At 37.8% G+C, this 26038-nt stretch overlaps 1 protein-coding gene across 1 annotated transcript; it reads left to right on the top strand.

Moving 5' to 3' along the window:
- The first annotated feature begins 213 nt into the window (after positions 1 to 213).
- On the top strand, positions 214 to 25997 carry LOC149737201 (lipoxygenase homology domain-containing protein 1-like). Its single transcript, XM_089875919.1, has 54 exons — positions 214 to 718; positions 939 to 1121; positions 1831 to 1991; positions 2279 to 2379; positions 2636 to 2747; positions 3017 to 3143; positions 3329 to 3405; positions 3710 to 3869; positions 4419 to 4509; positions 6326 to 6455; positions 6886 to 7012; positions 7297 to 7500; positions 7598 to 7792; positions 7966 to 8074; positions 8387 to 8534; positions 8738 to 8837; positions 9042 to 9115; positions 9439 to 9525; positions 9908 to 10065; positions 10308 to 10533; positions 10777 to 10855; positions 11134 to 11209; positions 11481 to 11557; positions 11747 to 11820; positions 12113 to 12251; positions 12516 to 12612; positions 12863 to 12939; positions 13164 to 13324; positions 13585 to 13726; positions 14010 to 14159; positions 14356 to 14454; positions 14611 to 14711; positions 14809 to 14970; positions 15290 to 15489; positions 15704 to 15837; positions 16131 to 16304; positions 16565 to 16713; positions 17034 to 17162; positions 17534 to 17693; positions 19456 to 19610; positions 19887 to 20080; positions 20441 to 20562; positions 20729 to 20840; positions 21091 to 21187; positions 21591 to 21697; positions 21840 to 21964; positions 22228 to 22430; positions 22647 to 22860; positions 23152 to 23313; positions 23665 to 23811; positions 24045 to 24260; positions 24559 to 24771; positions 25183 to 25337; positions 25627 to 25997. Exons 1-54 carry the CDS (start codon positions 568 to 570, stop codon positions 25795 to 25797), a joined length of 7494 nt encoding a protein of 2497 aa, XP_089732045.1. The 5' UTR covers positions 214 to 567; the 3' UTR covers positions 25798 to 25997.
- The last annotated feature ends 41 nt before the right edge of the window (positions 25998 to 26038 follow it).

Genomic DNA, 26038 nt, shown 5'->3' with positions numbered 1-26038 from the left:
TATTTCTTATTTATCTTTAAAAGTTGCGAAAATGACCTCCAAACTTCCCAAAATAACTGTTATGTTATTTCTATGGTTAAGTTTTAACCGCTTGAATTAGTTTACGCAAGGTAAACAATAAAATCTCTATGGTGACGCAACCCGACGCTGTTTAGACGAAAAATCCCCGAAAGATAAAACGTTGAAACAAGATATGATTTGACACAGGGTTTGACAGAATAATTACGAGATCAAATATAGGTATCGCCTATATTTACCAAGTTTGGACGGTTGGATTACGTACTTTATACACTTAATATCAGGACCATCCACGCGGGAAAGATTCAAAAAGACAAAACATAGGTGTAGCTTTTCCTCATTTGTAACAGTTAAAAATCCTACGTGACTATTAGACTAGTGGTTATAAAGGATAATATCGTTGGGTTAGTGGCTAGCGGAAGGGTTGTTCACTATAATAACAAGCAGTTTAGCATCACTCAATTTGTTGATTATTCGGCCTCATTTACTCGAGTATAATTTATTGCATCATGACACAGATTCAGACAATGACATTACCATTATAACAAGATGCAGTTTATGAATTCGTCCCCTTCTATGACCATGGTGTTACAACCGGGGTTGTGCCCTCCACCACGTCAAGCACAAGGGTGGCAACCTGCTTATATACGAGACCCTACACCCCCCTATGGCATGTCACGTCATGGTGTGGTTAACTATGGTGAGTGAATGTAATGTATACAACATTGAATTTCTACAAAAGAACATACGTGGTAACTCGTAAGCGGGCACGAGGTGTATGAAACAGAACACCCGTGTTTTAATGATTGTCGTTGCTCCGCCATGCAAGGATAAATAGGTTACATACATGGTAACTTGTAAGCCGGCACGAGGTGTAGGTAACAGAACACCCAAACATCACACAGCATTACAACACGCAGGTCGCCCAGGTTCTGCCCATGTTCATTCAACGTCTACTTCAACAAGTTTCAAGAAACCGATTCAACCGAAACGACCAACCACCGCTTATAAGGAGCCTGTGAGGTCATCAGCTATGCATTATGATGTCACATTTACACCTCATTACAACAGAAGAGAAGAAAGATATGTTCCGGAACCTCCTCGTAAGTTTAATATCATATTACACATTGTATAATAACAGAAACCTTTTTATATTTCTTTTAATGGTTATTAACAAAAACTTTTTTATAGGATATCATATTTCACATTGTCTAATATTTGAAAAGAATTTAAAAAAAATCTTTTTTTAAGTCTAGCTAATTGAAAAAGTTGAATTCTAGAAAAAAGATATATTATTGACTGCTGAAGCCTGCATTAATATCGTTGTATTTATTCAGTTGTTGTTCACTCAAGGACACACCTTATTATGCCTTGTATTGTAGAAATAATTTCTAGGGGTGTTGTGGTGGAGATTAATAGTTAAACAAATATTATAACCAAAGATCAATGCTTGATAAAGGACGGTTGGGAGTTCTTTATAATTTAAACATATTGAATACAACTATTTTATAATATATATTCCTATATATATTCAATACATACATGAGATATATATTCAAGTTGAAATAAACACCTCAGTATTTCCTATCTTCCGTTAACCTTATGTTTAAGGTTCAAAGCCAATAATTTGTTCAGCAGAACTGTTAGTTTTGTATAAAAACAGTCTTTTTGATATTTATACCTTTTTGATATACTTGTAACATCTGACATTTTGACATACGCATTATTATTATTATTCGTTTTATATATTTTTCTAATAATTATGTGTCATTCTTATTATTATCATAGAAACCTCATATTTTCCCTCCACAGCGCCCCGTAGTGGTGGAAGAATGGCGGTTAGTGGAACCCTCACAGTTTACCCACGTATGGAGAACGGGAAACTGGTAACAATGCCACCCTATGACCCGTTGTACGACCCTCACCTCTCTGATTTCTTCGCGAAAAAGTTCCAACCTCCCCGACCCCCTCCAGTGAGTGTTTTGTGTATTTTCAATTGTTGAGTTTGACAGTAAGCATGATGTATATTTAATATAGCAGTAATTTTCTTTTTCTTGAAATCTGATAAGGTCAAATTAATTTAAACAGAGTAAGAGAATGGAATCAGCAAAATGAAAGTTAGTAAACATTACAGTTTCTTTTTTTTGTTTTCTTTTCAGTGTGCCACAAACGAATCCAAGGCACCTGAATGTGCTCATGGCCTTAAAGTTCAAGAATTCATTTTATTTATTTATTTACAATTTTTATTATTTATTTACAGAGTCGCAGAAGTTGGTCGGCAGGGGCCGTGAGGGCGAACAACATCAGTGGACAAAGTTTCTCAAGATCTGGTCGGTTCACCGGATCACAATCCTTTAACAGGTGCAGGAGTTGTAGCAGTATTGTTTATAAAGTTGCTATTATATTAGTGTTGTAGTGGTTAGTTGTAGCAAGGTACCACATATTTACATCTAATATTGTTTTACCCACATCAGCGTTTTAAACAAACAATGTCGTTAGATAATGGTTATAACCGCCAGTTAACACCTGCTTGGTACCACTTTAAAAATACAGTCAGTGTTATTATTGGTGTTTATCATGTGATGATGAGTCCAATGACTATGATTATATTTTTCAGGTCAACAAAATCCCGAAAAGTTTCATCTGGTTCAAAACATTCAAAAGGAAATGTCGATTACAAAGTTACTGTTCGTACCGGGGATAAAAAAGGTGGTGGGACTGATGCGAGGGTGAGTTTACTTGATGGTATTTGAAACCAGGATCCTTGGTTCCCCAACCCTGGCCTAGATTTGAACCCAGGATCCTTGGTTCTCCAACCCTGGCCTGGATTCGAAACCAGGATATCTGGTTCTCTAACCCTGCCCTGGATTCGAACCCAGGATTCCTGATTCTCCAACCCTGGCCTGGATTCGAATCCAGGATCCCTGGTTCACCAAACCCTGGCCTGGATTCGAACCCAGTATCACCCAATCTCCATATTAAACCTTAAATTCTTCAGGTATTCATCCAACTAGTTGGTAGAAGGGGCAAAGTTTCAAAATGGAGGTTATTCAAGAAATCTGGTCAAAGCAACATAAATACATTTAGATTCGCAAAAGGGTCTTCACACATATTCAAACATAAAGGTAACAAATTAGTCCTTTCGGGGTAGTGACTCTCAAACCCATGATCCAAACCTTGTGTTAAACACTATTAGTCCCAGGTCTTATACAATATATATTAACTAGTAAAATATTTGATTCTATTTTCTATTTTGCTCATTTTTTTTGTTCTTTCTTAAAATTAACATTTCCACCATCTTTACCTCCAGGTCCCGATATTGGTGAAATACAGAAAGTGATCGTGGAACATGATGGAATATCTGAGAGGGATAGTTGGTTTCTTAAGGTTAGATGTTTCTATATTTCACTGTTGTGAAACCTTGGATTCAGGTCTATTACCCCAGCCATATAGGCCAAACCAGGGTAGGCAAGCAAACTCTGGAATTTTCCGCACTGTGTCTGTATTAATCAGTAAACATTACAACCAGTAAATTAGATTTGTTTCACAGGATTGTTTGTCTAACTATTCCTGCCTCCCCGTGAAGCCTATATCCCAAACACCCAGGGTGTTACCATCTAGGCCTTACTATACACTCGATAATAGACTCAATTATCATGTTAGCAACCCATGACATCCACCTATTCCTCAGGAGGTGATGGTTGAAGACACGAAATACGACCGATCTTACACCTTTCCCTGCGATCGATGGCTCTCGTTGTACAAGGAAGACTGTCAGCTCACGCGACACCTAATGGCCATTTCGGGTCGACAATCGAAACGTACAACGTATGAGATTACGACCGTCACTGGTAATTATATTTGTACTTCATATTTCTTTGAGTAAAGGGGTTTAAATCAGAGTTAGCTCATTACCCAAACACCCAAGTATTCTTTGGTGAAATTTCAAATCAATTCACTGCTTGGTTTGTTACAACCAAACAGATTATTTACATTATCATGCTCGTATAACCTCAGATGCTATTAGGTTTTCAAATTCTAAATTAATTTATCTGTAACAAACGTTATGCCTATGAAATCATTTATATTAATGTGCCAGTATAAACTGAAATCACATTTTAAATTTATACTCTTGTGAAGTTTATATTTCAAACGATTGTGTGAAAAATTCTGGTTACCGTAGAAACTACTATAATTGCTTTGTATTAAATATCATGTGGGCCATAATTTGTAATGAACATGAATGATGTCTTTATTACTACCAATATAGTTATTATGTTTCAAATATTGGTGTCTGTATACTTTCAAAATTCCCCCTCTTGTGATGTCATAATACCCTGTATTTGTTGAATGGAATGCCATTGTTATTATAATAATGGGCATTGTTGTTTAAATATGAGGTGAGAAACGTGGGGCAGGTACGGACGCGAACGTCTTCATCACACTGAGAGGTTCAAAAGGTGTTTCTCCTAAACTACAGCTGAAATCTGAGTATGTATTTTAGGTAGCATTATATATTTGTTACAACTGATATTATTGGTGTAAACATTGGCACATAATAATTGAATTTATCTGCCAAGTATTTTAAAAATTTAATTAGAATTTGATAAAAAAAAATACCCTAGTTGTATATATGGTAACTGTGTTAAACAATTCTTTTCATCAAAATAAGTTTAAAATTGAATTTATAACATTTGTGTCATGTTGCCGCATGCTATAAAATCATATATTATCTTCCCTGTTTTAAAAACTCGGATTGATAACATATGTATCGTCATTAATAGGGATGTGCTGAAGTTGAAAAAGCTCGGGTTCGCCGAGCGCCGAGCTTCAACGAAAAGCTCGGCACGAGCCCGAGCCCGAGCACCTATGACGTCATCAAGGAGAAAGGCGTACGAGAATGCGTTCCTATTCAGCCGAAAAGCGCCGCTAATCAAAATAATACAGAACACGTGGTTTGCGGTTAAAGACGCGTCTCGCTTTTCATAATTCCTACTGTTGCAAAATGTAAAATTCATACAAAAAGTATTTAATTAAAAAAATATTTATAACTGTTACAGCCAGTGGCGCAACTAGCAAGTTTCTACGCATGTTCATCTTGGATAATGTAACGATTATTTACGTCAGAATAAACCTTTACGATCGTTACATCACAAACGAGATTGTTGGAAAACAATCGTGTTTTATTCGCTTCCATACGATCTGTAGTTTGTGTATAATTTTTGTTTCTGATGATTAGTTTAATGCAGGTAAATCGCGATTATGTAAATTTTAATTGATACAAATATAAGAGCGAGGAGCGACGCTATCAGTAAATTAGAACCAACGCAAATTGTAATATGATATTACAAAGTATCGTCCCGGTCGAGCTTGGACAGAAGCCAAAAAACATCGTTTGATGGCGCCGCACGAGAACCAGAGTTTCATTACGTCATTTTTCACGAGAATAAATTCACAACGATTGCTTCGTTTGTTACGTGTGGAATGTATGCTACCGCATGCGTCTTCCTTTATTTCATACGCCGGCGCAGAGTGTAAAAATGTGACGCTGATACACGATGTTTTGATCTCGTGGTTGGTTGGGCTGCCCAACTTGGGCAGTGGGCACATTCCTCCCGATTGTTATATTATAAAACGTCATAATTAATAGTTACGTTGCGATAGGACACGTGACGTGACAATTGAATAAAAAATTGTTCTAATTCCAAGCGAAGGAATGTTATATTGAATGCAACGCGTGTGTGTGCGTCTTAGCACTTTCTGGCTGCGTGCGTGTCTGCGGTAAAGGTGGCTTAGGGGTTGCAAAACCGTAGTTGCAGCAATTTATATTATTTCATTATAAAAAAGTTTAAGAGTTTTTGGCTTTTTATTTAAAATGTGATACGAAAACATTGGGCGCTCGTGTAATTCGACACCGGCTGTAACTCGATACCGGCAAATTGCTGACGTTGCGATTCGTTACTTGCGAGAGAGCAAATTCACAACGAACGAAAAACAATTAAAGAGAAAGCTACGCTGACTAGTCTCGTTATCTTTTAGTAGCTTCACTTTTTTAATTTTTAATATTTTTCGCTCTCGCGTGCAACATTATAGCATAAGGCTCGGCGCTCGGCCCAGTTTTCAGCCGAGCGCCGAGCGTCAAAAAAGGAGACGCTCGGGCACGAGCTTTTGAGTTCGGGCTCGGCTCGGCACATCCCTAGTCATTAACCCAAGCATGAAACAGAAAACCTGTGTTAATATGTGGATACTCTGCGCCATGTAAGGATAAATAAGTTACATTCATTTATTTAATACCAACACCTCACAGTCGACACAATACATTTGAACGAGGGAATTCTGATGTGTTTCGATTGAAATCGGCGAACGTTGGAAACTTGAAGCGAGTCCGTGTTGAGATTGATGAGAAAGGATTCGCACCAGCGTGGTTTCTTGAAAGGGTGGGTTGCAAGTAAGGCGCGCCATGTTGCCTGAGATTTAGGCCAGAGTTGGCCCATTACCCCAGCATTGTATATGCACATTTTGTATGGGTGAGGTCCTACAGTGAAGCACGCCATGGGACCTGGGATTGAGACCAGAGTTGCCCATTACCCCAACATTGTATATGCACATTCTATTCTATATGGGTGAGGTCTTATGGAAAAGCACAGCAGATCTAAGAAATAGGCCATATTACAATTTTGCTTTTAAATATATTTTAAAATAAACAAATCACAAACATAGTACTGTTTCCATCCATCCCAGTGTTTCTGCCTTCCACTCTCCACTTTGTAGCAATCAGCCTCTATAACAGGCCTATGAGTAAAAGTCTGTCTAGCTTTTTGACTTGACAATCCAGTCAAGTCACATAAACTTACACCCATTCTCCAGGTTGTTGTAGTTGACATGTCGAAACCATCGCAACGAATCTTCTTCCCGTGTGGTCAATGGTTGAGTGATGACGAACAATTATTCAGAGACTTAGTGGGAAGCACAGATCCATTGGCAAGACCTAAAAGTTAGCCTTCCTATAATATTCTTATTAATGCACAAGCTGTACAATGATGTTTATCTTCGTATGGCGAGGCAATGACAGTCGTTATAACCTGGGTGTTCTGTTTCATACACCCCATGCCGGCTTACAACGTATGTATTTGTTGGTAATTTGTTTTCTATAAAACTGGATATAACATTAGTGGCAGCATCAAGCCTTGAACTTGGTATCTTTACATTATAATACAAGCAACTGTTCTTACATTGACCTTAAACTAAACTCCATTACTAACACACCCATGCCCACAGTGAATGCATACGTGGTCCACGTCTTCACGGGCGACATGCGCGGTGCCGGCACGGACGCCACGGTGAAGATCACGCTCTTCGGCGACCACGGCGACTCCGGGCAACTTGTGCTCGATGATTCCAAGAATAATTTTGAGCGGGGAAGGAAAGATACTTTCTCCTTACAATGCCCGCATATTGGGAAGATAAAAAAGATCAGAATTGGTGAGATAACTTTATGTGTGTGGGTGTCTTAGCACCCTGGGTGTTGGGGTAATAGATCTACATTATGATTCATAATATTCCATTATTATTCACAAAGGTCATGACAATGGTGGTATTTCACCCGGTTGGTTCTTGGACAAAATTGTGGTGGATGACACTCTGATGGATTGCGTCTATACGTTTCCATGCCAACGTTGGTTTGCCAAGGATGAAGATGATGGGAGGATTACAAGGGAGTTGGTGGCTGGTGCAGGGGATGTTGGGATCCCTTACAAAGTACAAGTGTTTACTGGTGAGTATAAGGAAGTTTTAATATATAAGTAAGGGGATATAAATGACCAAACCAACCAAAGTCATGTCTGCTTATCCACACACTGTAATAGCTTCAGCAGCTTGACTGTGGGCATAGGAGTGGCAACCATGGATAGCCACATATACACAACAACTCACACTTATCAACCACAGGTGATGTACGAGGCGCAGGAACAGATGCTGAAGTCTTCATTACCTTATATGGAGGCAAGAAAGGTCAACTAAGTTCAGGGAAGATTGTTCTGGATGGAAAGTTTCAAAGGTGATTGGTTGATGAAGCACTTGGTAATAATACTAGGATCAAGGTTCCATACTACTACCATTGTGGGCGTATTGTGTCCAAACATTGCTTTAACCCAGTGGTCATTAATTAAAGTAAAAAAAACTCTTATATATGTGGTAACTTGTAAACGGGCACGAGATCTTTGAAACAGAGCACTCAGATTATGACAACTGCCATTGCCACCTGCCACATACATAAGCATGATGGGCAGCATATGTGAGGGTCACACCATTACATCAATACCTTTCTATTATATATAACATCATACCATTAACCTTCCCCACCTCCCAGGAACCGTGTTGACATTTGCGACGTAGAGAGCGCATCCATGTTGAGCCCACTTGACCACATAGAGATCGGACACGACAACTCAGGGTCTGGACCCGGTTGGTTCCTCGATAAAGTTGTTGTGACTTGCCCAACTAATGGGTGTGAACAGGTTGGAATTATATACAGTGTTGCAACAATTGTTTCACACATTTTTAAATTCCAAAACACTCATGCCACGCTTTCAGATTAAAATGTCAAACACTAGAGACTCAGCAACAACAGATGTTTTACTCTTATATTCTCATAACCGAACTAATATATTTGTACTTGTTGTTCTCCCAGGTTTCACTAATATATTTGTTGTTCCCCCAGGTGTTCAGTTGTCGTAAATGGTTCGCCACGGACGAGGGAGATGGTTTGACTTCAAGGGAACTTTATGAATCAAAGTCGTTGCGGAAACAAGTTGTGCAAAGTAAGCGGCATAACTTATTATTATATTACTCTGGTTACTAAATTAGATTGCCTATTTTACAGTGGAAATTTTTAAATGTCATAAAACTGCGACAAGGTTTGTGGCAATCAATTGTTGCTGTTTTTTAGTTTTATGTGGCATTTATTCAACTATCTTTTTTATATCTTATTGAAGATCATATTAACACTGATATTTCTTCAACAGAAAGTGCTTGGAATTGTTTGATTTGGACGAGTGATGTAAGAAATGCTGGAACCGATGCCAATGTATTTATCCAGGTTAGTGTCATATGGGATTGTGTATTATGTTATATAGTAGGTAGGGGGGAGATAGGACACCTTTAACACATATTATCTAAATATCCCGATCGTGTTTTACACAATTAACAACGGCATATGGGAGTTGTTATAATACTGTTTTGGAATTCTTTGAAAGATCTTTGCTTACTACCAAATATGACTAGAAATTAGAACAAAATGGTGTCCCATCTTTCCCCACCGTACTATATATTGGGAAGCTTAGAAAATAAAGCAAGGCTCATTGTGGGTACTATGTGTCCTTGGTTATTTTGGTTTCTTGTTCTAAATGATCTTGTGTTTAGGTTTATGGAGAAAATGGTAAATCTGATGAGATAGCTCTCGATAATGAAACCGATAACTTTGAAACTGGACAGAAGGACAAGTTTAAGGTTTGTATTTATTATGATAAGTTTTACTTGTCTCTGATTACAGTAGCCAAGATTAATAATTATTTAAAGACTTTAAATAGCGACAGTTGTTAAAACATATTTACATTTAATTGGTTGGAGGAAGCGTGGTCACTACATCTAGCAGACAAACAACAAGCCATTTGTGTTTAATAACTTATAAATTAAATTTCAATGGAAACAAAAGTGTTTATAAAGATTTATAGCTGACTTATTTCCTTTGTCACATCTGATTCTAAGCAACTTATAGATACAAGATATAGAAACAAGTTTCATACCTACACCATACAACTGGGCATTGTTTCATATGTTATACTATCACAACACTTGTGTATTGTATTTATCATATCTATCTACCATAAAGATCAACATACCAGAGGTTGGCCGCATGTACAAGCTACGTGTATGGCACGATGATTCCAATCCATTCTCAGGTTGGCATTTGGACAAGATAGTATTGGAACCTGTGGGTGGGAAGAAGGGGAGTTCGTATACTTTCAACTGCCAGAAGTGGCTGGACACGTAAGTGGTTGGGATGAATTGTTTATTGCACGTTGACTTATAATATTCTGTTACTGAAACCACAGTAAAACACTCTGTATCAATAAGGGACCTTGATTATTGACAAAATATTCATCTCTTTGATACACTATTAGTTAGACTCAACTTCGTTTGTTGTGTATTCTATTATATATTAGGGTGTATGTTTACATTGGATAAATCATTATATTATTTCTATAATTTAATATATAATATTTCTATAGCAACGAGGGTGATGGGCAAATCATCAGGGAAATCCCCGCCACTGGCCCCGGGGAGAAACGACCCCAGCCCCTCGTTCGTTACCAAGTTACCGTAGTAACAGGGGACAAACGGAACGCTGGGACTGATGCCAATGTGTTTTGTTGTTTATACGGTCGTCAAGGTGATACCGGGAATCGACCACTCGAGGCGTCAAAGAGCAACAGGAATAAATTTGAACGGGGACAAGTGAGTTGTGGAGTGTATGTGTATGATAAAGAGTTAGCGGAATTTGAATACTTAGAAAAAGCCATTGCGATATATTGCCGGTTTTTCCATTCTATATGTGTGAGGTCCTTTGACCTGGCACGTCATGGAACCTGGCATTTAGGCCAGAGTTGGATTATTACCACAGGGCCACAACCCTGGGTTCTAACATCTAAACCCCACTCAAGCAGTTTATAGAAACTCAATATATCACTAACATAACAGTCTGATGAATTCACCATCGAAGCTGTTGATTTGAAAAGCGTGAACAAAGTGAAGATCGGACACGATGATTCTGGTGTTGGTGAGTTATTGTGTTTATGCCCCACACTGCAGTATCCCATTATTTCAACTATACTGTGTAACTACCCATACTAGTGAACGGTAGTCTGCAAGAGGTTTGGGTTGTGATTTTTATTTGTGATTTTAAAGTATTGGACCAACCATTTGTCTGTCTTTATCGTCACATGAAGAACTCCACCTGAAGTGTGGCTTGCCCAAGGACTAAAAAATTTTAAGAAAAAACGAGGACTAACCAGGAATTTATGGCAGTTAAACATCAATAAATACATGATGTTACAGGTAGTGGTTGGCATTTGAAAGAGATTATTGTGAGAGATGAAACAAACGGAGAATCAACAGTTTTTCCGTGTGATCGGTATGCATAGCTGTGTGCTTATGTTATACTGAAAATGCAAATATTATAAAAATACACAACTCCAAAACATATTCATATAGTCTAAAACACCTCTTTGGTATTTTATATCAGACTATCAATCAAGGACTATCTAACATATATAGCTACAATGTTTTGAGTACTTAGTATAATGCTACCAACTTTTTGACCACCTAACTCTAACATATAAAGTTACCAAAACTTGTACATCTAATATATAAACCAACCCCCCTTAAACAACAATCCACCACAGATGGCTCGCCACAGATGAAGATGACGGAGCCATCGTTCGTGAGTTGACTTCAGAAGGTTCGCCTCAATTGCTTAACAGTGAGTTTTAATTATATATATATATATATATGTGTATATCTTATGCCTATCTATTTACATAGCCTTCTAACATTGGTGTTGTAACCTTCTGTCGTTTATTCGTTTATTACAGAGAAAGCAAGTAAAACTTAAATAAATAAACTGTTCACTATTGTTATCATATTTAACCAAAGTATTTTTTATACACAGCGACCTCGTACCATGTTTCTGTGAAGACCGGTGACATGCGGGGAGCGGGGACGAATGCTGATGTTTATATACAGGTGTGGTAACTTGGTTTATAACATACTTTGTTGGAATTAGTATGAGTATGTTCAGTCTAACCTGTTGTATATATATAAGCTCCTCTTATTTCCTTCAAGTATCGTTTTGTGACCACACAAAGAAATTATACTAATCTATAATTTCTTTGTGTTTCCCAACCATAAGGATAAACATGACAGTATTCCAACTCGACAGCAAACACGGAGTGTGTAAACCCACCATGCATGGTGTGCAATACACACACCAACTATCACGCCCAACCATAATAATTAATCTCAACTTCCGTCATAGATCTACGGGTCAGACGGCGACACAGGTCGTTTGAAACTTCATCAAGGTGAAAATATCCGGAACAAATTTGAACGAGGCAGAACAGACCGGTTTAAACTGGAAGCAACCGATATTGGCCGGATTGAACGAATTTATATCGGTGAGTGGTTATTTTGTGTAATATATATTTGGTTTAGTTGCTTATGTTATGCATATATACATATGTTGAAATGGTTGTAACTTGTTTATCTTTGCGTTGTGGGGTAACAACAGTCAATCTAAAACGGATGTAGGAGGATTTTTTTTATTGTGTGGCTTTTGGGCAACCTATAAGGAACCACTGGGTTAGATGATTTGATGTTTCTTGTATATAGATAAGCGCCCCACCATACATATACATATATAACACACCCCATATACACAGGCCACAATGATAGTGGGGTTGGAGCAGGTTGGTTCTTGGATGGAGTTGAAATCGACGTTCCGTCATCAGGGATGCATTATACATTCAAAAGTAACAGGTGGGTAAACCACAAACCAGTTTTTTAGATAAACTTAAACAGTCTATTGGTATACAGAATGAACAACAAACATGCTCTTCTTTGGTTTTGCATAAATTGAGTGCCATTTCCAGTATAAGTTGCATATTCACTTTTATAAAGTATTAATCAACAAACAGTGTACCATTCTACAATTTAAATGTAATGTATAGACTTGATTTACTAACAAGTATCCATTAAAGTGTTTATAATGTTAACTATGACATCACAGATGGTTGGCATCGGATGAAGGAGATGGTAAAACTGAGGTTGAATTATACCCAACGCAAACAAGGCAACAAGATAAATGTAAGCTGTTACATTAAAACATGATTGAGGCTTTATGAGTGAGACATATATAATAAAACAGCATCCTTCCCCTTTCTTGCTATAAATGGCCATGCATGTAGAAGATCTATTAAGTTAAATTAACTCGGGGACTCGGTGTCAATCATCAAAGTTTGCAACTCTTTGTAGTTGGGTTTTTTCATACGTTTCCAGAGTGTTGCCAATTTTTTTTTACAATTTTTCAGTGTTGCCATACGAGATCACAGTAACAACAGGCGACATAATGAATGGGGGAACTGACGCTCAAGTTGTTGTGCAACTATATGGGGAAGATGGAAAGTCTGAGGTGATCAGGTTGAGAAACAAAACCGACAACTTTGAAAGGAAGGCCGTTGATAAGTTTAAGGTTTGTGGGGTTTTGCGTGGTTGATTGGTTTGTTTATAATATACTATGCGATGCTGTGGATGTATGGCCAGCTGCAATGTGTTGTAAGACACAGCATACATAAGCAGCCTGTTGGGTAATGGGTCAAATCTGCCCCTAATTTCATGACCTCACCCACATAGAATAGAATATGTGCAAGCGGGATAATGGACAGTCAATGGTTTCCAACTAAATGTCATGTTACACCAGTCACCAGCTACATGTTACTCCTATCTTCACAGATCGAGGCTCCCGACATCGGTCCAATCACAAAGATCCGCATCGGACATGACGGGAGGGGAGTCGGGTCCGGATGGTTCCTTGATTCTGTGAAGATCCAAAGATTTGTTCGCAAGACGAGCAAGAGGAAGAAGAGAAGACGAGGTTTAGGGTTAATTAGTTAATTAATGGGACTCCTGATTGTGGCTTGTTGGGACAACGGCAGTGGTTATAACACGGGTGTTCTGTTTCGTACACCTCGTGCCCGCTTATAAGTTACCACGTATGTAACTTTGAGGAGGATTGTTTTTCTATATGGCTGACAATTTAGGCAGGAGGTGTGTAGAGTTACAGTGTTTGCTGCTTAACTTGCCCTACCAGGCAAAGAATTCTATCTTATATTTATTCAAATACTCCCAATTCATTAACCATACACAACCACACACAGAGTCCATGGTATCCAACGATCAAAACGAAGTTGAAACTTATTGGTTTGTTTGTCGTCGTTGGTTCGATAAATCTGAGGATGACGGGCAGATTATTCGCGAGCTGGTCCCGACCGATGAATCAGGGAAACCTATTGATGAGGCTTTGCAAGGTGGGGCTGGGTTGTTTGGTGTATATTTTGCTATGTAAGCTACAGTATGGAGTGTTATGTTTATATTGTTGTGTTTTTGATGGGGGGTTAGCGAAATATGTTGTGTTGTCCTAAATAAAGGTATGGTTGTGGATGCACTGTTTAACCTGTAACTATTTCTTACTAATTTATTCTAATTTAAATCTTAAAACCACAGAATTGGAATACTCAGTAGATGTTTACACTGGGGACAAATATGGAGCTGGGACCGATTCAAACGTCTTCATTACTTTGTATGGAGAGAACGGTGATTCAGGTAATCAGCTGTTCATTCAAATAAAAGTTCCAATAAATTGTCAATAAGTTATCTGGCTTGAGAAATCCAAATTTATTGGGACAATTCCAATTGGGCTCTTCTCTACACCGCTGGAGGTCCACTCCAAAATAAAACTAATACATGTTTGATTGACAGGTGAAAGAAAACTGGACAAATCTGACAACATCAACAAGTTTGAAAGAAACCAAGTTGATGGGTTTAAACTCAAAGCTGCTGATCTCAGTAATCTTAAAAAGGTTAGTGTTTTAAGTTTCTTCCTTTTTTTATAAACTGTATATTTTATAAAAGTATTTTCCCTAGAAGCCAAATTGTAATTATTTCCTCCCTACACAGTTAAAGATTCGTCATGACAACAGTGAGCTTGGTTCGTCATGGTTCGTTGACCGTGTTGAGGTCAAAGTCAAAGGTCAAACTTGGGTGTTTCCATGCCAACGATGGTTGTCAACCAATGAGGATGACGGACAGATTGAGCGAACACTGGTGCCTGTGGATGTGGTAAGTGAATAATAATATCACTGTAGTAGCAAATATTAAGACATTGCAACCAGAAATCTTAAGGGTGGCAAGAAAAAAGAAAGCATCCCAATCTATGCATTTTACCCCTTTTTCCGTGGCTTTGGTTGCACTACCAAAACCTGCTGTTGGAAAGTCTGTAATGAATGGACAACTTTATTGCAGAGCATTATGTGCCACAAATTTTACTCTTTATGCTGTAATGCTTACTTTTTTGCCAAAATCTCAACCCTGCTATGTTAAAGTATGTGTAGTGCTGTAAAGTCACCAAGTGTTTGAGAATTTCATTTTCACAATGCAGGCAACATACCAGCGATTGCAACAGAAGCAAGGTAGTGGTAGGAAGGCAAGTGTGGCAGTTCGTGATGCTATTGCCCTTGAAACTAAAGCCCAACTCACCACATATGAGGTATCAGTGAAGACTGGTGACATCAGGGGATCGGGTACTGATGCAAACGTATACCTCGTGCTATTCGGGGAAAACGACGACTCAGGAATGATGTAAGCAATTGTTGATGACTAAGTAGTATTTTCCGCTACTGTTTTTAAAAGATAAAAAAATTGTATTATGTACTTAAGACACAGCAAGAATTTATATTATCTTCATGTATATGATCTTTTTTAAATCTTAGTTGCAAATCATAAATTGGAAAATAAATATTTATACCAGCAGTTTCGATTTTTGGCATCACATTCAGTGTATTCTTTCTCATAGAAATCTTAAAACATCAAAGACGCACCGCGATAAATTTGAACGAAACCACACGGATGTCTTCACGGTGGAATCCGCTGATCTTGGCAATCTAAAGAAAGTTAAGATCGGTCACGACAATGCTGGCTTGTCACCAGGTGTGCGGTTGTGTCTTGGGATTTGTAAACGAATTAATATTAAACTTGTTAAATTATGTAAATTCAACAAAATCAAGAGAATGATGTGGCAAATTAGGTGCATGTTATCAAGATGTTTTCTTTTTCGTTATACCAGTTATAATGAAGTATCCATACCTTCAAAACTTGTCTAAGTGTTTATACCAATGTTAGTATATTGTGTACTTATACATACCACGATACCAGTTAAAAAATGGATCTATACCCATTATAATGTGTTGTATATTCCATACCTGTAACATACCTCCCCCCAGGTTGGTACCTTGAGTATGTAGAAGTAGACGCCCCATCCCTTGGTATGAAGTGGAGGTTCCCAAGTGGAAGGTGGATTGCTAAAGATAAAGATGATGGGAAGTTGGAGAAGGAATTGTTCCTTGCCATGGATGAAACTGTGGGTTACGCAGCTAAAGTCCCTTATGAGATAACAGGTTTGTTTTCTTCGATAGCATATAGGGCTGGGTTTAGTTGGAACCCGACATACCTATAACAGAAGTTTGACAAATCTTTTATACACATTCAAGTTTATTGCTATCTAACTGGACGTTGGTGTATTCAGTCAACTCTGGTCTAAATCTCAGGTCCCAACACGTGTCTCGCTGTAGGACCTCACCCATATAGAATGGAACATATAACGATATGCTTAATATTATTCTCTATACCCAATACTTACGTTTAACTCGATTGACAGTTTACACAAGTGAGGTATCTGGAGCAGGAACAGACGCCGATGTTTACGTTGTTTTGTATGGAAGAGATGGGATGTCTACAGAGAAAACAAGTTTGTGTCCAACAAAAGATGAAAGGAAGTCAAAATTCAATAAGAAGAGTGTTGATACGGTACAATTGTTATATTATAGCATCATTGTTATCTATTGTGTTCGTACATATTTTCCATTACCACAACACCATCTAGATCCAACTTACACTGTTTATAGACACTCAACAATACAGATTATGTTTTGTCAGAGTGAGGTCTTCAGTGAGGCACATCTGATACATGTAGTTTAAGTTCATCACTCCAACACCCAAAGTGCTAACACTAAGCAATTCGTTATATTTGATTTTTGTCATTTAGACATTTCGCAACACTTCGTCTTGAATGCTACCACCAAATTATATATTTACCGATATTTAATCTAAACGACTTCCTTCCTCAGTTTGTTCTTGAGCTCGATGATGTTGGTGAAGTGATTGAGAAGTTAAGGATCGGTCATGATGGGAAGGGATGGGGAGCGGGGTGGCATCTTGATAAAGTAGAGATCAGGAGGTTGCTTGAAGGAGCTAAGGTTGGTGGTTGTTGTTTATGTAATGTTGTATACCAGCATATGGTACAGAAGTTGTGGTTGTGTGGCTGTCACTTGGATATATATAGAAACATATGTAACATGCGGTCACTTAAAAGTTAGTGATAATACAGACTGATGTGACAATAGTAGCAACATTGGGCTTTTATTCTTGGCATTAGTCAGTTATCTAACCACTGGTGTTGGTTTTGGTTGGACTTCACTTTCTTTTCAGTTCAATTACTGATTTGCTAAAAAGTTCAGGTAAGAATATAAATTTAGTTTCAGCAACTCAACCGTAGATAAGTCTCCACGTATTACCAACCTTTAATACACTAGCTTAACAACACTGTTTACCCACCCACATTACACAGGGCTCAGAGACATATTCGTTCACATGCGGTCGGTGGTTAGCTAGAGATGAAGACGATGGTGAAATCGTTAGGGAACTTGTACCAACACAACTTGTTCAAGAGAAAGTCACTAAAAGTGGAAAGTTGAAGAGAACGGAGTCAAAGTTGGATAGCTTGAAAAGTAGGTGGTTGAGATTATTAGGGTAATATGTAGGTACCAGAATATCAATATACGAATATGTCACGGTTGTCTGTGTCAATACTTACTTGTTTATACCAAAAAATAGTTTCTTGGTTTCTTAATATGGGTTGTCTTAAAGGGTTTTTATACTAAGGGTGTGAATGAGGTGGATAGTTTATAAAGATTTGAATGTATATTGTTGGTAGTGTGCATGAATGTTGGGTTGTTTGAGATGTTGGTAGAATAGTTGTTCATAATCTTGAAGATGAAGGAAGTTTTGGCGATGATAGTTCGAATGAGAGTGTTGCTGAAACATCTGGTGAAGAAACTCCTGAGATTGCTGATGAAGACAATCTAGATCAAGGATCTCTTCATGAAGATGTTCTTAAAGAAGATCATCCGTATCAAGGATCTCAAAGAGATGTTGACGAACATCATCTAGATCAAGTTTCTCATGAAGGTGTTCTTCAGGAAGATCATGTAGATCAAGGATCTCTTCATGAAGATGTTCTTCAGGAAGATCATCTACTTCAAGGATCTCCTGAAGAAGTTATGGATGATTGCCTAAAAGACAATATTGAAAATGGTGATGGAAAAGTTGAAGATGTTTGCAATGAAGTTCAAGATGATGCAACACAGAATGGTGATAAAACTTCTGAAGACGAAATAGCTGAAGAACTTGAAGGTTGTAAAGCATCGAGTTCCAGTTCAAGTTCAGATGAATCAGAAGAAAATTTAAAGGGGAGTAACACCCCCTCCTCAGATGACTGAAAATTTATTGGACACCAGGAACTTGTTGTTTGTATAATAATGAACATACTTCTCACCTTCACATGTCTTGTTTCAATTATCACTGTCATTATGATGATTATACTCACTGTCACAATATCATTCTACATTTGTTTATTTTTCACACAATGTTCTTTATAATTAAATTTGTTTATTTTTTCTAGTAAATTGTTCATGTCTAGCCTCCTATTGATCTTAATTATTTGCACAGGTAATATTGAGATAGTGATTATCATTCCATACACCATTCTGTGTTTTTTCATGTTGAATTATATATTTTATAAAACTGCATTCACATCGTAACTTTGATCTACACTACTTGTACTGAGGTATGTTGTCATTGCTGTCGTGTGTTGTGTCATAATCAAGTATTATCACAACATAATCATTGCTTTAGTGTTCTTTGTGTTGTCACAATCATGTTATTGTTGCAAGCAGTAATTATTGCTACATAGTTTAATTTCTTACTGCATAACATTAAACCCATTATTTTTTTTCCATTTAACCTTTCCATTTTCTCAGAATTACCTCACGCAACCAACCATATTATGTGGTGTTCGTGTCACAATGCGATAATTTATCTTAAATAAGTTTAACTTTAATTCCCCTTCCTATTGTGCAATTTATTTTTATTATTTTAATCCACTATTGCTTTGGTGTATAATTGGTGGTAACCATGCTGCTGCTATATCACATATGCTTCCAACACGCCATCACATTTGCCTAATCTTGGTTTTGCGTTTCTGCTGCTATTATACCAATATTGCCATTATATTAGCGTATATTATATAGATTGTTAAGTTGGGGCTTGTAACAATATAGATGGCAATAACTAACTTTGTATTGTTTCCTCCGCAGTTGCAAAGGCCTATTTTAAGAAACATTTAATTTAAACACCTTAAAAACACAGTTATATATAATTAAGTTTATTTAGTAATAAACCGATTAATGTTAACATTATTACACAATACAGATCAACAATACAAGGTCCATGTATACACCGGTGATGTTTTCAATGCTGGCACCGATGCTAACGTCTATATTACCATATATGGTGAAAACGGTGACACAGGAGAAAGAAAACTTCTCAAATCGGAAACAAACACCGATAAATTTGAAAGGGGAAAGGTAAGACTGACTTTGGTGGGTTTTGAACCAAGTGCATTTGGGTTAATTATGTCAAGTGTCTTTACCAATACATTAAATTTGTAAATTTAGGATCAAAATACTTATCTTTAAACTCTGTGAATTACTCTTGGCCTAAAGTACTTGGTAAGCCCCCTATATAACCGTCACAAACAAGCTTCTAAAATGCAGAAAGATCAGGTATATTTATAAACTTCTTAGATCAATCAGTTTAAAGTTTTCTATACACAACATACAATAACACGCCTTTACCTGCAGGAAGACATCTTTAAAATTGACGCAGTTGATCTTGGCAAGTTATTCAAGGTTCACATCCGCCATGATAACGCTCTTCTTAACCCATCATGGAATCTTAACCGAGTGGAAGTGGAGGACACAGACACAGGGAACAGATATGTTTTCCACTGTGAGAGGTGGTTGGCTAAGGGGAAAGATGATGGAAAGATTGCAAGGTTTACTATTTTTATACCCTGTTATGTATAATTTTTCTATTTTCATACCCTGCTATGTATAGTTATTTATTTTCATACCCTGCTATGTATAGTTATTTATTTTCATACCCTGTTATGTATAGTTATCTATTTTTGTACGCTGTCTTCTTTATCTTCTAAGAAATAAATATCCTGAAATTTTAAAATTTCAATTTAAAAGTTCACAAAATAAACTTAACTGATAAATTTCATGTTAAGTCTGAATACATAGCTTGTAATTTTGAATAACATTTTTTGTGTCATTACAAAATGACAGCAGTTGTTCACCTTCGATCATTATACAGATCTACAATTTATTAATCCTGTTAATACCTTATACAGATCGTTATACGTTGTTGGGTACGATGGTGAAACTTCAACCAAAAGAAGTCTTGCTACAACTAAGAGTGGGGGAAGTATTGGAAGGAAATCGATTCTTACTGATGTTATTCCTGAAGGACCAAGTAAGCCTTAGTGTGTATCATAAAATGCTACTGTATAACTGTACATTGCAACCATCGATAAGTTACTCAAGTTCCCACCCACAAGGATATAAATGACCAAACCAACCAAAAGTCATGCCTGCTTATCCACAAACTGCAATACATAACCAATACCCTTTATCCCCAGCCATCCCATATACAGTGAAGATTGAAACAGGATCTGATGAAGGCAGCAGTAGCACTGCATCTGCGTTCATTAAAATATACGGACCAAGTAAAAAAGGAAAAGTATCAAGAAGGTACCTTTAAAAACGTGAACTAAAATTCAATGTTATTTGTTTAGATAGAGCATCAGATAAAGCATATTGCTTATGTTGCTACCAGGTATAATCTGTTTTATCACTGACATTTTGACAAACTTATCACTGACCACTTGGTAGGAGCAATTACTGCTAAGTGTCTTGCTCTAAAACACATACACCCCCAATGATGGCAGGGCCTTAAACCGATATCCTCTGGTTAATAATCAAAACTTTTCCCTCCCATCAGGATAACTCTTGATCCACCATCTGGTAAGTTCAAGAAGGGAACAGTGGAGTCGTTCAACATTGATGCCATTGATGTGGGAACCATCAAGAAGATTGAGGTGAGATGGTGGAGGGTGTAGACTGCGAATTGTAACAGCCTGTTGGGGGGTGTGATATGCTGGATGGATAATCTATTATACACATAAGGTCTTCAGCGAGCCACACCCAAAAGCTGGGATGTAGGTCTATTACCCCAACACACAGGGTGCTACCATATTTAACATCAACCCCATCAGCACCAACACCCAATCTAGATAGTAGCACCAACACCCAAGGTGCTACCATTTAGACCCCACTGAGGCAGTTTACAGACACTGAATAATAGAGATTCTATTCTATAAGGGTGAGGTCTTTAGTTAGGCACACCTGAGACCTGGGATGTAGGTTTAGTACCCCAACACTCAGGGTGCTACCTATAACTATAACATCAACCTCCTTTATATTAACTACTTTGCACCACAGATCGGCCACACTGGCGTGGATGACGAATGGTTCATTGAGAGCGTGATGATCAACCAACCAACATTAGGGAAAAGTTTCACTTTCAAATGTCACAAGTGGCTTGCAAGGTAACGTGGTATATTATGCATAGTATCTCTTATGCTCATTGTCGGGTTATGACATAGGTGTCTTGTTATACATTAGACACACATGGTGTATTCATACACCTCATGCTCACTGTCGAGTTATAACATAGAAACATTATAACAGGAGCAAGGATGATGGGTTAACGACCCGAATCTTCACAATCGATGACGCCGAAAAGTTGACGTATAAAGCTAAGATCCCCTATGAGGTCACAATACATACAGGGAATGTTCCTAATGCTGGGACAGGTGGGTGTCATTGTAATAATAGTCATTCTATTGTATGTGGGTGAGGTCCCGCAGCGTGGCACGCCATGGGCCCTAGGATTTAGGCCACAATTGACCAAATACCCCAAATGATAGTTATTATAACACGAGTGTTCTGTTTCATACACCTTGTGCCCGCATACAAGTTCTAACGTATGTAGCTTTGGGGGTGATTGTTTTGCTGTGTGGGTGACAATTTGGAAAATCCCATAGTGCATTTTATTGACAATACCCCATTGTTTTAGACTGTTTGATCACAATGAGCGTGTATGGAACAAAGGGAAACGCTCCTGACATCACAATCAAGAAGTCCGAGGAGGAAGGAATCCTCTTGGAGCGAGGATCAGTGGATGTCTTCAACGTGGAGATGGAGGAGATTGCTCCTCTGAAGATGATTAGGATAAGTCATGATGGGAGGGGACAAAGGCAGGATTGGTTCTGTGATAAGGTGGGGTGTAGGGAAATATTATGCATGGCAGGGCATTTCGGTTGAGGGATTACGTTATATACGTGGGTGTAGAAGGGATTGTGTGAAGGAGTTATGGCATCTGGCCTATGAATTGTGGGAATCATAACGGTGTCCGGATCTGCCTGTATCGAAAACAATAGCTGTGAATGAACTTCCGTGTTATAACGACTGTCTTATTAACCATTTATACCCCAGATCGAACTGCGCAATCTTAACAGTGGTAAAGTCACTGTGTTTCCCTGTGATAGCTGGCTGTCCAAGAAACTTGGTGAGAAGACTTTATCTCGTGAGTTATCGGCCTCAGTTGGTGGGAGGTCCGTGCTCAAGAAGACAACTTATAAACTCAATGTTAAAACGAGCAACATGAGATCTGCTGGAACCAATGCTAATGTATCATGTATTGTGTTTGGTAAGTTTCTATGTTTTCTATAATATACATATGTATATATATGTTACTGTCATTATTGTTATATTAGTGTGAAAAAGATCTTCTGGCTATAGTTTGTTTGAACTTCTATTCTTTAAGATCAAAATACAAACAATTATCAGAAGATTTCTTTCATACATATTAACTTCTGCATTTATCTTTATCATTATTATTGGCTTTAAAATTTCAATCAAACAAATAGGTTGGCCAGCTTTGCTTCATAAAAGGTTTGAACCACCAGACTTACTCATAGATATCTTATACAACCTACAGGAACATTTGGGGACACAGGAGAGCTTCGTTTAAAAGAATCCGAAACTCATAAAAACAAGTTTGAACGTGACAGCTTGGATGTGTTCACCTACCAAGATAAACTAAGTATCGGTCAACTACAGAAACTGAGGGTGTGGCATGATTCTAAAGGTTTCAGCTCAGGTGAGTTGGTGGTCAGTGCTAAGCATCGTAAATGTGTCTGGTTTAAACCTGTTAAAGGCATATCACTGCTAAAAAGCAGCTTGGAGTTAAATGTGTTTAACTTTGTGAAAGAGGGATTTTCTGGTTGACAATTTGAACAACCCATTAGTGAACACTGGGTTGGAGCAATTACTGAGTTTCTTGCCCAAGGACACATACACATATCACTATATCAGTATTGAGCATCGAACCCGGTATCCTTCGATGTCAGCGCTTAACAACTGAGCCATGGCCCTATACCCTGTCTTTATATACATACGTATATACAATCATGTGCACCATAATATCTTGGTGAACACCCCCATACACCAGGTTGGCATCTTGAATACATTGAAGTGGTTGATGAATCAACGCAACAGAAGTTTATGTTCCCATGCAGTCGATGGTTGGCTGATGATGAAGACGACAAACAAACTATAAGAGAACTTACTTGCTCTAATCTTGATCAGGCTACTGAAGGTATAAACACAACTTTGTATGTTTGTTTTAACCATGGTATCGTATGTAGCCTAGAAGGTAGCACTATGGGTATTAGGTCGCTCCAGATTTGTCTCACTAAAGACCTCACCCTTATAGAATAAAATCTCTATTATTTAGTGTCTATAAACTGCCTTAGTGGGGTCTAGAATAAAAGTCAATGCAAAGAATCTATTTCGCAATTTTATATAAAGTATTTCCATGATTGTCACCAGGTCACACGGTGGGGCAGTACACGGCCACCATAACAACGGGGGACAAACGGGACGCGGCCTCTTCATGCGATGGATGGATCATCCTCCATGGGAAGATGGGAAAGTCACGGAGATTGAAGATAAGGTCGGGGAAGATGGGACGGGGGAAGAAGTCCGAGGTGAAGTTGGATGCGGGAGATGTGGGGAAGATGGAGGCGATCACACTAGGGTTGCACGGTGGGTTGTTGGATTTTATGTTCTATATGGGTGAGGTCCTAAATAAGATGTGGGGTTTAAACCAGAGTATGAAATATTGGAATAGTTACGTAAATTGGTTGTAAAGCTAAGAATACAAAGGAACTGTAGAACCCAACCTATATAGAAAATACTTCCAAGAAAAAGTAATGAATTTATTCAAATATTGTTGTAAAATATTGAGACTGTTTTCTTTAAAGAATAATAACTAAAATTTTAAAGAATTTTGTATCAAATTAAATAATTACCATTTTACCAAGTTAACGTATATGCCCACCAGATATGGGAAGATGGTACGTTGAGGATGTCACAATCGAAACTGGTAACGGGGGTCAATATAAGTTCGATTGTCACGCATGGGTGAGCAACGAGGATGGAACGAACACTAGAGGGCGAACGTTTGAGTGTAGCGCCACCAAGGGACGAACAGTTTCCATGTCAAGTCTCATTCCAATCAAATATGAAGTTACCGTGGTTACCGCTGATGAAAAAGGTGATATAAGATGTTTATGGTTGTGAATATTAGATGGTTGTTTATTATTTGTCTATTCTGATTGCGTTAATTAAAATTCAGTGATTAATTGCCAACAATACAACAATTTTTTATCAAATTTCTTTCATTGATTAGGGTCATTTGTCAAATTCCCCAGAAAAATTGTAATAAGATTATGATATGTTTGAAATTAATATATAGTAGGGTGGGGTAAGATGGTACACCTTTATCACATAATATTCAAATATCTTAATTGTGTTTTAAAGAATTAACAACAGTCTATGGGAGTTATAAGAAAACGGTTTTATAATTCTTTGAATCTCTTTTGTTTACTACCAAATGGGAGTGGGACGTCCCATCTTACCCCACCCTACTATATCATGATTATTGTATATTGTTGTTCACCACCAGGTGCGGGTACCGATGCTAACGTCAAGCTTACCATATATGGTGAGAACGGAGACTCTGGAAGTCGAGCGCTGAAACAAAGATTCCGAGATTTATTTGAGCGGAAACAAACCGATAAATTTACCCTTGAAATATTAGACCTGGGGGAATTGACCAAGGTGAGATACTTTGGCATAGGGATAAATATTATCTTATATTCCAATAAATATCTTCTTCTATGCAATAAAGTGTTGTCTACTTAACTGTTCAGGTTATTATATGAATAATAAACTGTCATAACATTGTTATGGAACAGTCAGAAATTGGTAGTTGGTAATATACATTGTGGTTCGATTCTGTTTTGGGGTTTCATTTATAATTTTTTTTCTTATATTATTTTGTTAAGTATTATGGACAATATTTCTATATCTGCCAACCCTTAACTTTAATTTAAACTGAATCACACAGATCCGATTGGAGCACGACGACGGTGGTTTTAATGCTGATTGGTTGTGTGATCATGTGATCGTGCGGAACCCTGTGATTGGTCAATCCTGGACCTTCGTTTGTCGGGAATGGATTGGAACGAAAAAAGCCGGTCAATTGTTTCGTGAAGTAATGCCCCGAAGTACGGGATGAATCGGCAAATTATTTGATGAGTCATGGACGAACAGTGCTGAATCATGATGAAAAATTGCTGACTCGTTATAACGTTTTGTTTTATTGATATTAATGGGAAACCCCCAAATATGAGAATCTATATGCGATGTTGCTACCAAGCATAATATTAAATCTCATATAGAAATTCTGGCAACTTGTTTAAATTAACAAAGTTTTGACGCCTTATTCAGACTATCATGTAAGCAATAACGCTCAAAAC

Source organism: Ciona robusta, chromosome 4, assembly GCF_009617815.1.
Source record: "Ciona robusta chromosome 4, ASM961781v2".
NCBI lineage: Eukaryota > Metazoa > Chordata > Ascidiacea > Phlebobranchia > Cionidae > Ciona > Ciona robusta.
The sequence above is the reverse complement of the archived record's forward strand: the minus strand, read 5'-3'. Positions and strand labels throughout refer to the sequence as shown.

What these genes read in the sequence shown, in the direction of transcription:
- LOC149737201 (XM_089875919.1), top strand. Translation starts at nt 568, where the DNA reads ATGCAGTTTATGAATTCGTCCCCTTCTATGACCATGGTGTTACAACCG. An exon ending in AGGCCGTTGATAAGTTTAAG is followed by an intron (nt 13,325 to 13,584) that starts GTTTGTGGGGTT and finishes CTATCTTCACAG; the next exon opens with ATCGAGGCTCCCGACATCGG. An exon ending in CAATGCTGGCTTGTCACCAG is followed by an intron (nt 15,838 to 16,130) that starts GTGTGCGGTTGT and finishes ACCTCCCCCCAG; the next exon opens with GTTGGTACCTTGAGTATGTA.